The sequence below is a fragment of the Balearica regulorum genome, chromosome 1, assembly GCF_011004875.1.
Source record: "Balearica regulorum gibbericeps isolate bBalReg1 chromosome 1, bBalReg1.pri, whole genome shotgun sequence".
Taxonomy (NCBI): domain Eukaryota; kingdom Metazoa; phylum Chordata; class Aves; order Gruiformes; family Gruidae; genus Balearica; species Balearica regulorum.
The window spans coordinates 94,101,588-94,117,612 of NC_046184.1; the positions used below are offsets into that span (position 1 = coordinate 94,101,588).

The window sequence follows — 16,025 nt, forward strand, 5'->3', positions numbered from 1 at the left end:
GACAGGCAAGCTTGAGTGGCATCTGGCCTGCTTCCGGCTGCTCTCTTCCACTTGGGAGCAGACTACAGACTGGGCTGTTTCGCTAATGGCACTATTTTAGGCCACTGCCTTTGCAGAACACTAATACCTGCCTCTCCTCACACCAAGATTTAATGTGACATTGCTGCACAATCCATGCCAGTGAGTAAGTCTCACCTCCTGCAAAAGGCAGTAGTCAAGAACACTCCACAGCAACAAATTTATCCCGCTTACCAACAATTTCAAGTCTGCACTTGAATTTCCCCAAGGAAAAGAAATCTACCAGGAGCTGTATGAACATTTCTGACTATGGCAGGTCGCTGCTAGCCATTTTTATTTTTCCCTGGAGCAGACAAGGCTTTCTGTTTGTACATGTGATGTGCAGTACACATCTGGTAAGCCCAAACGCTCCAAAGAAGCCTCAGACCCATTGACCATTCACAGTGCCACCAGTCATAATATACAGACTATACTATCCATATACAGTAGGTCTGGCTGAAGAACAACAGCAGGATTTAGCCTACAGCTCTGCCCTCAAGTGAGTTATGTAGCTTGTCCTGCTGGAATGGCTAGATACAAAAGATTAAATGGAGGAGGACTGAAAAATAATGTTCAGAGATACTTGGGAACATTAAAATTAAAATGAAGAGGTGGAAGGCTACAGAGATTACCAAGCAGTGAGATCATTTAAGAGGCATTCATATGCTATGGAATTTAATCCTGGCAGAGTCCACCCATATGTATCACCACACTATCACACCACTGCCTGTGCCAGTATAAAAATGGAATTCTGGTATTACAGATTATCTTTGAACTCAGAAGCCTGACGTTCAATACTGGGTTTTGATACGTTTTTTGTGCGATCCTAGGACACAACTGTCTGCATGATAAGATAACTTTGATTAAATGGGATGCTATAATGGCAACATTCTTATGGGTTGTTTTCATTTTCAGCAAAGAATGAGCCAAATTTGCTGTGACAGATCTACCAACTGAAAATGCTAGCCACTCAATTATACCAGATAAAGGATCCCTTTGAAATTTCTTATAGGGCTTTACTGTTATTTACGTGCCATTAAAAATAAGAGAAGTATTTCACACAAATCAAATTAATTTTGCACTTCTCTTTCCAGACACACAAAAAAATGAAGTTCAATAGTTTAGTCCAAACTGGCCCTTCCTCATTAGAGTATGTTTTTTAAAGGTTAATGCATTGTGTATTTTGAAAAATAGTTCCCAGAAAGATGTTTTGTAAGCCATGGAGAAAGCAATATATAAACCACATGTCATTTCACTCCTTTTGTGACATTTTGATATGCCAGCTTCACTACATGTTAAAACCCCCCAAAACAACAAACAAAAACAACAATAAAACCTCAACAACTTTCAAGAGACTTTTCCCTGCTATCCTACAGCTATCAAAGGGGGACTCCGGGGGGGGCAGATGGACACGGGACGACACAAATGTTTAAAGATGAAGGTTTGGCTGTTGCAGTGTAATGACTGTGATACACTGAAATAACTCAACATTGTTTTAACTGCTTGACACCAGTAAGTGAAAACACATGCCGAGTTTAACCTCTGGTTAGGAAGAAGTATTACATAACATAGCATAGCCAGTAAATTTAGCCATGAATAAAATTAGCCCACTTCTTTCACAAATGTCAATGGTAAGTTTGGAAGTATACTGTAAATACAGCATTGACTCTCAAAGGGATGTCAGTTGTAATTACCATAAACACAAATCTTATCTTAGCTAGTAGTTATCTACCATATTTTCTAACATTCCTGTATACTTACCAAACAAACAAACAAAAAAACCCCAAAACAGCAGCTTAGAGTAAAATTATTATTTTTCTCACTTATCCCCACAGTTGACAACTGTGGAAACAAGAAAGTTTTAGATCTGGTTTTCCCTACATGAGTCTGTAAATTAGGCTCTTTCACTTGGTCCCATGAGGAACGTCAAGTCTGTACTCTTTTTCCCTAAGAGGACAGCAACCAGGAGGAAGGTGAATTAAGGTTTCCTAAGCCCTTCCTGGAAAGCAGAACAAGACAGACTTGAATCCTGGAAAACAGAACAAGGATGGGCCTGAATTCCAATCTACCTGATGACTAATACAAATAGTAGGAAAACCACAGAGGTCAGAAACATGGGGGGAAAAAAACCAAAACCAAACCAGTAAAACATTCAAACTCTTCTTTATAAAAACTTCATAAAGCTGTAAGTTTATAAGAAGAGATCAACCCCAAATTCTTTTCAACTCTAACAAAGAGAAATAGAACATGAAGATACACAAAAGCTATCAGAAACAGATTATTGTGAAAAAGTGCATTTCTACACACATCTGTGTTGTAACTGGAAAGTCAACTGGCAAAATCAAAACCATGAAATGCTGTTTTACCGAACATTAAGAACTTGTTCCACAACTGTGGCCTTCAACAACATTTGTATCAGATCCAGCTGGAAAAATGCCAATAAAACACAGTTTACAAGGCAGTACAATCTTGTGGATTATGTCCTGTAACTTGTTTATTCTTGGTTCTGTGGCTTTTGCTTTTTCATTTCCCTCTCAGATTCAGGATGCTTACCAACTGTCTCTAAAGGTGAGACTTTTTGTCTTTACTCAGTTCTTGTCTAGAGTGACGATGCTGCATTCTTCAAGGATGGAACGTTTCTGTTATGCAGAACCATAAGAATTAGAGAAAGTATGACAAGTTATAACTCTGATACCTATGCATTGCAACTGCTTCCACCCATCATTAAAATATTTCAAGTGCAACAGTGTTCAACTGAACAATAACATGTTGGATGGCACTGGCATAGTGGCATAAGGGAAGAGACAAAATTAAGTGGTAAATGTCCAGATCTCTCTTCTTTCTGATGAAAAAGAAAGGCTTAGAAGCTGGACATCGTTGAAGGAACAGTTGCTTAAACGCTTGACAAAACACCAGCCCAAATCATACCATCATCTCCTGCCCTGCTGCCCTGTGACCCCTCACACAATCTCCATAAGCACTGACCACAGAATTTTCTTAGCAGCTGATCCCTCAAACAGAACTCACAAAACACAAACATAATTGAAAAAAGGCATTGCCTTTACAGTAAAACACAATACTCACAACCTTCCCTTTCCAATTACATTGTCTTTGCTTATGCCTGTAAAATCCTAATTTTAGAAAGAGTCTGAATTATGACCCAGCTTATAACTGCCTCATCACTTCTCATTTGCTACAGTTCATATGACAAAGAACTACAAGAGAAAGGGCATTCACCTGCGCTTAGGGCACTACACTGGGACCAGATATAAGTAGAGGCATATTTTCTATACAGGCAAAACTATTATAATGCAGGATACACAGAAGCAGCATAAAGTTTCCACTGGAAATTTTAACTGACATTTCCCTGATTCTGAGTCATGTTAGAGGCATTTCCAAACTACTCCTCCAACAGTACCTTATTTTTTGAAGTAAAAATAATTAAAGAAATAATTTCTTAATAAAGAACACTCTATGAGAACAGCAACAACATTTTCTTTGTCATTCTTTGTCAAACACACACTTGTGGAGGTGAAAGTATAAAACTGTATGGGAAAAGGGAGTCATGTGTGTTCCAGCCTCCTGAACAGCGTATTTGCACACAATCTCTCAAATAGCTCTGGAAGTCACTGACATCCAAAGGGTGTACTGGCTCTGTTCCTTTGCAGCTGCAGGAGGCAAGATGTTCTTTCCACCTTGTATCACCAAAAGGAAATCCCAGTCCGTGAGACCAGGGATCAGTGTGTTTCATCTCCTGGAGAGAAGACTTGAGCACCAGAATTCCAAAGCGGTAGTAAGAACGGCAAGATTGACACTGATGATAACCTTTTCACAGGAGTACCTGCACCACCAGAAAAGTGAGTTTGTTTGGCTAGATCATTCTCCCTCAAGTTCTGAAATGGATTCCACTGTTCGCAATAGAGCAAGAGTGACTTCGGAGCCTCAGTTACACAGTTCGTGACTTGAAGAGCACAGGAATTCACTGGAATTCAAGCTTGCTTAGCAGGGCAGAGTAGCCCTCAACAGAATACTACCACTACATATCATTATTTTTAAAATACTTTAAGATTCACATACACTGCTTATTGAAAAATTCTGTACTCCCTATCAAACAAAAAAGTGTTATAGAAAAAGACAATCCTTTGAACATTTCCAGGTAACAGCTAAGTACTAATACACTTGTTTTTTCAGTGCAGTCCAATGTAAATAATAATCCCCGCAAACAAAAGAATTAGACTGATGTTTCAACACTGCAATGAGAGAATCTTAAAAAAAACCTATTTCATTGAAATGAAATGAAATGAAGTTTCCACCCACAGCTTTATGTGTTTGGCAAACAGAACTTCACTTCTGCAATGTTATTTTAGGACATGAAAAAATGCATCCCAGAGTTAATCTCTCACTGACTGCAGTAGATCAGTAGCTTTGTCTGAATTTCACAGTTAACATAAATTTACAGCCACTGTTCTATGGTAGTGAGCAAGAAGTCCAGTGAAACCCTTTAAAAAGGCAAGCCCTAGAAAAGTTCCTTCCCTCAAAGTAGGCAATACATACAAGGTTCCTCTCTGTTCAACTTAATCCTCCTCTGCTACAATAGTTTACTTGTAGATTGCTTTTTTTGATAAAACTAAGGTCTTACAGTCTGCTTGACTTGAACAATCGCATATCTGTTACTCACAGGCTACACACTGCCCCACTATTAGCAGTATGCAGAAAACTACACATTGGTTCCAAAAGATGAACTCAAAAGAAAGCCACTTCCAAAAGAACATCACCGGGAAGAAAAAAAAAAAATCTTTAAAAAAAGTCTCTTGGAGAGGAGTGGACGGTGAAAAATCACCTCTTCTCCCCAAAATACTTTTAGGTTCCCCATCTATGAAACAATCTCCTAGGAAGCCCCAAAGTGCTGATTTCTTAATAAACGTTCTCATAAGGAACTAAATCACAGCTTCCTTTCTAAATGTTACTGGTTGCAGGAGGCTGCAGATGTAAAATGCATTACAAAATACAGTGGACTCAAGCAAGCACTTCTACAAAGTTAGAGCGTTACATGCAGTACAGAAACAGTTGGGAAAGTGCTGTTTTAATGCCAAGGTACTACAAAGTGGTTTACGATCTAGATATAGAAATATTCTTTTCATTTTATGCTATGGCTGTTCTTCCTGCAGTAATAAAATATTAGTAAAATGCCAACGTTACATGGGTCACATTAGCAAGGAAGAGAAGAGATCCCTGCCAGCTCTGCAAATCTACTGTACTTCCAGACTCCAGGAGAAAGGAATAGTTAAAGAAATATTCACACAGGTTTGGAGGGGCTTTTTCTTCTTGTAGAAATTTTAATAAATCATATTTCTCTCTCTCAAAATGCATACAACCTGACCTACAAAAGTAAATTCCTACTGAACTGTTAAGGATGGACATAAAGGGAAAGTATAAAAGTTCTTTCAAGACAGAATTGAAATCTTCCAACAACAACACAGGGTGCTTCTAAGTCACATTTTCTTTAAGATCATAAACCACAAACCTGCACAATGCTCTCTAAATCATTATAAAATCATTAAATACAGTTACTTTGTTTCATGGTACTTCTCACTAGAGTCAAAAGGTACCATGAAAACCTTTGAGCTTGTTTTATTCAAGAGCTTTAAAGTTACTCTCTTGTACCTGGACCTTGCCCTGTTAACTGATTTTCTGTCATCTTTTCCATTATCTTTCATCGTTCCTAACATGTTGAAAGCAAATTTCCATGGCAAAACACAAGCATTAAAAAAACAAAAAGCCCCAACAACAGAAAAACAAACAAAAACCCAGAAAGTTGTCATAGCTACTTGCCTCTTGGCAATTTCTGAGCATTTCCCAGGTTTAGTGCAATATATCCACAGAAAAGGAGAAAGACCAATCTTGACATCATGGTCAGAGACCCAACCTCGCACTGGGAATGATTCTGACAGGTATCACACAAAAGTACTGCAGCTGCATTTAAGTGAACTGTTCTCTCTGTGACAAGAGGCAGCAACACTTTGACACAAGCTTAGTTTACACAGTGGGAGGAGACAGGATGACATCATTCACTCCCACTGGAAAAGGAGGAATTAGCATTAAAAAAAAGTAAAAATATTATCAGGCTCCCCCTGCAATAATTTTCTGGGGTTTGTTACAAGGTCTTTCCACCACTCAGAATGAGAGATTACCATTTGATCACTTAAATTTCATGCAAATAAAACCAGGAATATCAAAACTTCTATTAACTGAAAACTGATCTGAGAGACATTTTCACTGCTTTATCCAAGAAAGCTGGACTTAAAATGCAAAAATAACATTTGCAGTACTCAGAAAACTGTTTGCTATATTGAACTCTGTATTTTTGCAATCTCAAGATTTTGCTTAAGATTAATTTGGGCTAGATGTGCCTTTCACCCAGGCAAAATAAACACTAGTTTAATTTGACATGACATTGACATTATAAACAGGTATCAAATATTTATTCAGCAAAAGATCTGTGTTTGAAGAAAATTGAATGTCTATTTTTCACTTGTATCTTATTTTGGCAATTTTTGGCAACATATTTTATGTTTTTCCCTTTCACACATGTCCAGTGAGTCAGTGGGCACAATACACATTGGAAGCAAATGCATGTCCTTCCAGGGGCTAGATCCTCTCACCAGTTACATAACAGTATATGAAAAAGAAATTCCATTATTCCATTAAAAGCTGTTTCACTCAATGTTTACAATAAGCTGACTAAGCACAGAATTTGGTCCTACTCACAACTGAGAAGGTGGAAAGGGTGAAGCAGAACAAAAAGGTTCAACTGAGTAAGGAAGAATTTAGTCTCTGTATCTGGAAAACATACCAAAAGATATTAGATCTAGTCAAGTAAATAGTGATATCTCTCCCTTAAAAAAAAAAAAAAAACAAACAACGAAAAACAAAAAAACCAACACCCATCCTCCCAAAAAAAAGTCCCCAACAAGAAAAAAACAAAACAACCACCACCAAAATCAAACATATCCATTGCTTCGAACACATAAAGCTCTTCAGTGTGCTTGGTCTTTTCCCACTCCCCACTTGCCTGAACCTGACATCATTCTACTTTCATACAGTGCTCTATAAGCAGACAAAAATCACAGTATTAGTACCTGGGCTGGTAGAAACAAAGTAGTTTAAAATAAAAGGGTAATATATTAAAGCATACAGGAGCATTTCTTAAAAAAGAGTAGTACTGTATTTAAAAGACCCCATGTACTCCATACTTCCGGAAGAACTTCAAAACAGAAGCTAACAGTAATGGTCCTAGAGACAAAACCAAGGATTTTCAAGCTCTTCTAATCAGTATGGACAGCACAGAGCTATAAACCAAAACAGTTTGACAATGGAAAGGTTTTCCAGCCTAATTCTGAGATAAGGAAGCCTTTTTCTGATTCACTCACTCAAATCTGGGAATAGCAAGTTGGAAGTCAGTATTATAGACAGACCTCCCCAAAATCCCCAAACCTCAAGGAACATTGGGAGGATTCAGATCTTGAGTATGAACACTATGATCAGATAAATGCAACAGGTACAATTTGGATAAGAAATAAAAGATATTTAAAAGGTCACACAGTTGGGCAGGAGTCTCCCAAAACACTGATCACACCTGACAGCAAAAGAGTTTCAAATGACAGAAAGCTGGCTACACAGAACAAGTGTGCCATTCTTTTTTTAGTTGAAACACTATTTTCAAAAATACTCCAGAAAGCACATTCTATTTTTTCCTCTTCAAAATTAAAAATAAGAAATCAATCATTTGATTGAGTAGTCTCTCAGGAGAAGTAATGCGAAAATTACTTCTTGGTCACACAGAGCTGTCTTCGAATTGCTGTAGACTCTACTGGTTTGTCTTATGGCAAATCCACTCTCCTTTTAAAGATCACACAACACCTTTCAACAAAATACACAAAGGTCAACTTCTATTCAGAAAAATCTCAGTGAAACATATTACTTATTTGGCTACCTAACACAATGGGGTTTATCCCTTCTCTCAGAGATAAATATACTCCCATTCCTGCTTTCATAACCACTTCCTTCTCTGCTGCCAGTTACACCTTTCCTCTTCTTCCTGTGCGTTATCCAAACACTTCTTCTTTGTTTGGTACACCATAGAGACATTTAACCTTCCTCTTGCAACCCTGGCAGGCTATCCCAAGTCCCTTTCCCTCTAATCATTCCCATAGGAAACAGCTCTGCTCAGCCCTGAGTTCAAAAACCTACGTCATGATGCCTTTCCTCCTGTCTTATCAAGCATATATGCTTCATCATGGGCAATTATGGTTCGATAAGCAGATGCAAGTATAAATTTCTGTAAAATATATGCTGAGAGTCCAAAAATCAGTAATATAATACTCTTAGACTTTTCCAATATTTTCCCCGCATCTGCATTGTCTATATGGTCAGTGATTTTGTCTACTTATTTTCTTACAGGAGTGACCTTTCCTAAGAAACCCTTTAACCCTTGTTAAATGAAAAATGAAAAAAAATACACCAGCTTTTGCTTTCCTCTTTCCTAAATTCCTCTGCTGTTCACTGGATGCTCATCACTGCAGTGAAAAACCAAATATGAGAACAGAAGGGAGTTCCTGGGACTTCAAACACTATGTTGCACTACTGGATGCTTCCATAATCCTGTTCAGGTATCAGATTTCTCCTCTTGTTGGAAGGCTGCTCCACAATCTCCTTTTAAACAGAGACAGCATCTGGTTTCAGTTCACAAATAAAAACTGTACGTCACACTTCACAGCAGAAATTACCTAACCCAGGAGTTCCTCAGGTTTTGCTTATCCACACAAACCTGGAATTATATTACCCAGCTATCCTGGTTTTGGCAGGGATAGAGTTAATTTTCTTCCTAGCAGCTGGTATAGTGCTGTGCTTTGGATTTAGGGTGAGAATAACGTTGATAACACACTGATGTTTTCAGCTGTTGCCAAGCAGTCAAGGACTTTTCAGCTTCTCATAGTGGCCTGCCAACAAGAGGGCAGGGGGTGCCCAAGAAGCTGGGAGGGGACACAGCCAGAACAGCTGACCCAAACTGGCCAAAGCGATATTCCATATGTCATCTTTCATATATAACCAGTGGGGTGGGTTGGGAGGCAGGGCAGCTCAGGGTCTTGCAAACCATTGACTTTGGGTGGTGAGCAATTGTGCTGTTTTTATCACTTATTTTGTATATTATTATCTTCCTTTTCTGTCCTATTAAATTGTCTTTATCTCTTTTTTTTCCCCCTTTTCCATTTTCAATTCTCTCCCCCCATCCTACTGGGAGCAGGGGGTAGTGAGCCAACGGCTCTGTGGTTGTTTTAGCTGCCTGCCGGGTTAAACCACGACACCATCCTTTGACCTCTCAGAAAGAAAACATTAAAAAAAGATTCAGTTAATGACAGTTTTGTGTTGTTACACCTTATAGCATAAAAGGCAAGATAAACAAGGTAAGTGCAGTTATGAAAAGTCTCAAACAGATCAAATTTGTTCAGGAAAAGTCAAAACTTCTTATCCCCTAATGACTCTTCATCTTCAGTACCAAATTAATGCTTAAGTAACGAAGTCACATAACTCAAAAGTTTACTTGCGTACTGCAACTTCAACTGAGTCTCTCTAGGGTAGATTTCAAAAACAGAGATTCCAACAAGATGGTATCACAGCTAGTCTGGGAGCAGAACAGAGCTTTTCTAGTTCTATTTTAATAGTTCCCAGACCAGCAAGTACAGTGAAAACAAGAGTATGGGAAGGAAAATAAAAAGGTGGGGGGAAGGAGGGAGAGGAGAGCAGGAGACATGGTTTTACATTTTGTTTCCAAATATGAATATGCTTTTGTTGAGATTTGGGCTCAGTTCCAATTCACCTATCATTCCTGATTATTTTGACAAGCAAAAGCCAAGGTGACTCAACTCCTTACTGTTCTAATTTAAAGCAGGAAGAGTGTATAAAGCATAACTTCAAAAAACAAAATCCTATCTTCACTCTGAAAAGCACAATAATGCCGTACTGAGCTCTCTACGAGTAAGGACTTACTTGCAGTAGATCTGATCTGTTTTCACAGCATTGCTGGTTGGTGCTGTACCTTTCACTTTTGAGAAGTGACTTTGTCTTAAATATGCTATACAAATGATAATTATAATTACCATTTTCTTGTGTGTGACTCAATTATTGGACTCTCTTTCTTGTAAATGTCACAGGATCTCCTCTAAAGGCCTTCAGGAAAAGAGAGATGCCAAAGAACATTCTTTCAAACATGTTGCTTAAAAAAGAAGAAAAAAAGAAAATCTTTACTCTCTGAGAGTCTGCAATTACTTCTTCTTTCCCACTTCCCCACTCTTACTTTGATGAGCAAACATTTGAACTCTCACGCTATCAAAAATACAGGATCATATTCTATTAGTCGAAAGGTAAGACGTATTTCATTTGATAGCACAAAAATGACAGTCAGTGCATTCTAGTATCCTGATCCTAAACTGAGTTCCAGATCTCCAAATGAATGGGATCATAGACAAAGTGAAAGGAAGAAAACCAGTCAAAAGGGATGGACAGAACAGCTGGTTCTTGTGACATGTTGTTACATAGTTCATCAAACTGTTCCACCACTCACTCATTTGACACTTGTAATTTCAGACAGTGACTCACCTTTACTAACAGGCTGTGCATTTCACCAAAGTTCTGCATGACATTGAGTGAGGTAACAAAAGCATTTATTTAGCTTCTCTATGAATTTTATATTATCTTATTGTTCCCTTTGTAACTCAAATAAACCAATACACTCACTCCTGCAATTTCAACATTATCATGACCTACCATATGGAGAACCAGTTTGATTTCAGGTTGTCAACTCCTCCCCAATCTCAACATTTTGTATTATTTTATTTGGGGCTTATTTTGCCTTTTTAAATTATTTCGTAACAGTCAGGTCTTGAAAGAATCCAGGGAAGAAGCATGCACAGTCTCAATAGGCTCCTGCTCCACTGCCTGTCCATCCTCATGGGGAAAACATTTTTCCCTTATAACCAGTCCAGATCTCCCTTGTTTCAACTTGTGCCCATTTTCTCTCATGCTCCCACTACACAACACTGTGAGGAGCCTTGCTCCATCTTCTTGGCAACCTCCTTGGAAGCACCGGAAGGGCTGCTCTTAGGTCCCCTGTAGCTGCCTCTTTTCCTGACTGAAAAAGTGCCATTCCCTCAGCCTGTCTTCACAGGGCAAGTGCTCCAGCCTCTGAACATCTTGGTTGCCCCTCAGTGGACTTGCCTGAGTTTACTGATGTCTGTCTCTTATTTGGGGGCAAGGTGAGAGACCAACACTGGACACTATCTAGATACGTGGTCCAACAAACGGCGAGTAGTAGGGGACAGTTACTTCCCTCAACCTACTGGCCATGCGCCTGTACGTACAGCCCAGGACACTGTTGAACTAACTGCCTTGGTGCCAGGGCCCACTGCTGGCCCCTGTGCCGCTTGCTGTCCACCAAGAGATCCCCAAGTCCTTTTCAGCAGAGCTGCTCCCCAACCAGTCAGTCTCCAGCCTGTATCATGCCAGGGTTATTCCCACCCAGATACAAGACTTGTCAGCAGTTGTCATTGCTGAATTTCATGACATTCTCACCAGCCCATTCCTCCAGCCTGCCTATGTCCCTCTGAATGGCAGCCCTGCCCTCAAGAGTATCAAGTGGTCATTCCAATTTTGCATCACCTGAAAACTTGACAAGAGTCTACTCTGTCACCTCCTCCTGGTTACTGACAAAGATGTTAAAAGGACAGGTCCTAAGATAAGCATCTGTGGTACTCCACTTGTTACCATTATCTAGGTAGCGTATGATCCATTAACTATTGCCCTCTGAGCCCAAGCATCCAACAACTTACCCAACTAGTTGATCACACTCAGTATGAACCATTTAAATAGATGTATACTCCATAAAATACACTATGTATGCTACAATATATATTTAAAAACACTATCAAGAAACCAGCTTCTTTGAGCAAGTATTCAATACATTTAATATTTCTTTGAAGGGTTCCTCATCTGAGAGGTTTCCCCTTCATTGTCACATCTTAACAGAAATAAATACACCTAACCTCATAAAGCTCCTATAACAAAAACCTAGCCTGTCCTTTGAAGCACTATGTAATTACTTAGTACTGAAGACACTGCTGCCCGTGAAGAAAACTACCTTCATCATTTCTACCATCAACACATTTGTCCCACTTCAGATAATTAACACAAAAACAGTCTCTCTACTACTGGATTACTCTGCAATATTACTTCCAAACATGTTCGGTCTACGCCTCCCCTGCCATCATACTTCTAAATACTTATCACTGTCTGCTTAAACAGAATCTGATTAAGCTGAAATGCAGGCAGAAGCAAAGAGCAAAACATAGAAGGGCATGTGACAGTAATGAGTCTCCACCACAGTAACTGCATGAATCAAAAATATCTTAGCATATATCAATTTTCTGGCATTAGAATGAATTTAGGATAGCCTAAATTATTCTGGATTATAACTTAATTACTCTAAACATCCTTAAAATGTAAGCAAACACTTTAAGCACAAGTTCTACCTGAGATAGACTGCTTTGGAAGATGGGCTTCATAATCCATGCTGTACTGAGCCTCAGTCTTTCGATATTCCATTACAATCTTCCACCGCAGAAGTCAGCCTCTCCTGGTCTCTTTCAGTCTCTCTCTCCACACTACGTTCTGATTTGTGAAGATAATGTAAGATCACAGTCTGGATTAGTGAACTCAGATGTGAAGTCTGGAGTCTATTACTACACACCAAGACAGGATAGAAAATGTCTGGTTTTACATTTAGAACATGAATGTTGATGCCACTGGCAATTTTACTGCGAAGAAGAGATGCCTGTCTTTAGCACAGATCAGCAGGAGCACCCACCTCTGAAGATAATAATGAAGCACTAACGATTGGCTGCTCTGTTGTTTGCCAAGTTATGCTACAGAGGGTTTGTACAGGAATGAATACCACATGTCGTATCACATATCTCTGATACAGATTTAGTTTATTTCAGATTATTGCCGCAGGACAAACTACTATGCCATAAAGAGTGGTACCCCTTCCTCACTGCTCAGTCACATCCTAATCAAGTACTTCTGACTTCCTCACTAAGTCACCCCAAAGAGATATAAAATACTTCCCTATTTCTCAACGTATCCAAACATTTTCTGTGCCCTATGCGTGTAATTCTGGATTGTTCCTGAGCTGCTCTTAACAGAATTTTCTAATTCCCCCCTGAACCCCCACCACAAACAACCCAACTGTGCACCAGCGATGCCATTTTCCGACGCTAGGGGGAACCCTCGAGACAACTTTTCGTCACCCGAACGTCTTCTAACCTTTGTGGAGCCCGAAACAATCTCTCTAATCGAGTAATTAATTATACACAAAGTCTTTGGAGACAGCAAGGGAGCAGATGAGTGAAGTAGCTGGCAGTAGGATACAGCATTTTATTTCAACGTGAAACAAACATGATTGTGCTTCAAAACTGAGGGATGACTAATCACTATCTTGCCACCTTTTTACACCAAGTTTCCAGCCAGCAAACGTCCACGGAGCGCACCACAGAGCTGCAAGACCTAGCTCTCAAGAAGGCTGGTAAGCACACTGAAGCACCAGGAGGAAAACAAGATTTTAACAGGAGTATGGTTGTATTTGTATGGAGCTGCTCTATGTAAAATAATCCATGCCTCTCAAAAAGGCTAATGAGCCTCTACACAGTGCTACTAATCAAATTGCTCCTCCATGCGGCACACTACAGCCAGTATACCCACAGACTGCAAGCAGCTACTACCAAAATCTGGAAGTTCTGTTGGTTTGGGTTTTTTTTTGTCTCTGTGTTTCATGATGTCCTCCCAGCATAAGCTCCAAGGACAGAATGGAGATGGAGACTAAACTAGATAAATGTTACCCCTTGTATCAAGGCAATGCAAAAAAAGCATACAAGGCTACTGCCTGTGTTCTTTGACTTAAAATAGAAAAAATTATTCTCTCCATGGCTGTCAGCTAAATTCATCACAGCAAAAAAAGAAAGACTTTGAGTTATACTCTGATGTTAAGTTTCCCCTCCCTACAGTTAGGACACTGAATTAAATGCAACTCAGTACTGAATCTGGCCCACTCCAGGGACAGCAGGTGCAGCCTTAAGCTGGGCCTATTTCCCTCTCCCCTCCCTTTTCCTACATCAATCATTCAAACAACCTGACAGAAAGCCAGGGGAAGCCCTGGAAATAACTAGAGCAAATAATAAAAGCAAAACATTGTTAACTTTTATGAAGAGCACTTAAGTCTCACAGTTAGATGGAGGAAGACAACCAAATTCTTAGTCTTATTAAAAGATACTTATCTTCTTGGCATAAGAAAATTACTCCTTTGGCTAGGATGCAGAGATTTGATGAATGTATGCAAAGACAGGAGGGAAATAATTCATGTTTGTTCCCCTCTTCTTATGAGTCATTTTGGCCTAAAACACATCTTCCAGAAACTTTTTGGCTGAATTTGACTAGATTAGTTTACAATCAACATCAGCAGGCTTATCTAGTTCAGAATACTGTGAATAAGTTTCAAGTGTGGTTGCTTGTCACTACTGTGCACAGAATTTAAACATGTAAAAACCACTATAAACTGTACACTTCATTTTAAGCTGAAAAAGGCAGCTAACGATCAACAGAACTACACTATTCTAAAATACACAGCAAATTTATGAAAAATAATTTGTAATGTACATATTCATACTGTTGTCATAATTATCCTCTGTACCCAGGGACAGAAAAAAGGAAGGTGTATTACGTGAAGAATAAAATTGCACGTGCAATTTATTTGAAGCAAACTAAACCCAGGATTGAATAAACAAGTCTTAGGTGCAGATGTTCTGCACAAAATTATTTGTATGCCCATCTTAGAGTAATTATTTTACAACTACAACTGTAAGTCTAATCATAACAACTCTAAAGTATTACAGTCTAGATAATGACAAAGCACATTATCTGCAGAGGAAAGTGGCTACGTTTCACTCTAAAGATGAACAGCAACTGCACGTTTCCAGCAGGTAGCTCTCAAATGCCTGTTGGAAGAGTTCTTTAATGTCAAGAACTGCGCTTAGCTTTAGCAAACAGTGCAGTCCAAAAGAAAGAGCTTTTCACAGCCAAACAGTGCATCAGGCCCAACATCCTCACTTTATGGACTTCAAGAGAAAAGGGGAATTACTTAATACTAGCCTTTCCTGGTCTCATGGACCAAATGGCCACCAGTGGCTACAGTGAGCTACATGCAGATGCAGACCTTATCTTCCAATTCAGTTCCACCTGAAAATAATGCAGTTTATGTCATGGGGATGTCTTGGATAGCACAAAAGATAAGGGGATGATCAGGAGATTCTCTTTCAAGGCATTCTCCCAATCTCAAATAAGGTATGAATGTATATACATAAAATAGAAATCAGTGTATTACCTAACATGAAAAGTAACTATCACACTGGAGAACACAATCTTTTCTGCAATTCCTAAATTTAAAATACTATTAACAGCTAAGGAAATTCAGAAGCCTCCCTTCCCCTAAATGAAAAGGTACCACATTAGATTTCACAATGCAAGATAGTTATAATATCACATGCTCAAGAGGAAACCCAATTTGCTCACTGTGTAACACTGTTTAATCCTTCATTATGCAATGACTTCATCAAAAAATGCTATTATTGTCAGATGTGATATGAAAAGCCCTATGTTAGGAAGATCGGTACCTAATTCATCTCATAGCATCAGTGAAGTCACCAAGTTAAAACTTAACATGTTGTTTGACTTCGAATACCAATGCACTGAATTTACCACAGTTTTTCTTAAAAAAATATTTAGTGTGCGAGACCTAGAATTTGGGAACTGTCTCCTAAGATGGAGTGCATGGAAACTGAATTCTGAACTGTTTGCTTATTTAA

At 39.0% G+C, this 16,025-nt stretch overlaps 1 protein-coding gene across 1 annotated transcript in view; it reads right to left on the bottom strand.

Moving 5' to 3' along the window:
- Positions 1-6,173, bottom strand: part of LOC104631546 (target of Nesh-SH3) — a 164,967-nt gene extending 158,794 nt beyond the window's left edge. Inside the window, 1 exon segment of the mRNA XM_075766839.1 lies at positions 5,890-6,173. Within this exon segment, the coding sequence (XP_075622954.1) occupies positions 5,890-5,968 (79 nt within the window). The 5' untranslated portion in view covers positions 5,969-6,173.
- Positions 6,174-16,025: the final 9,852 nt, after the last annotated feature.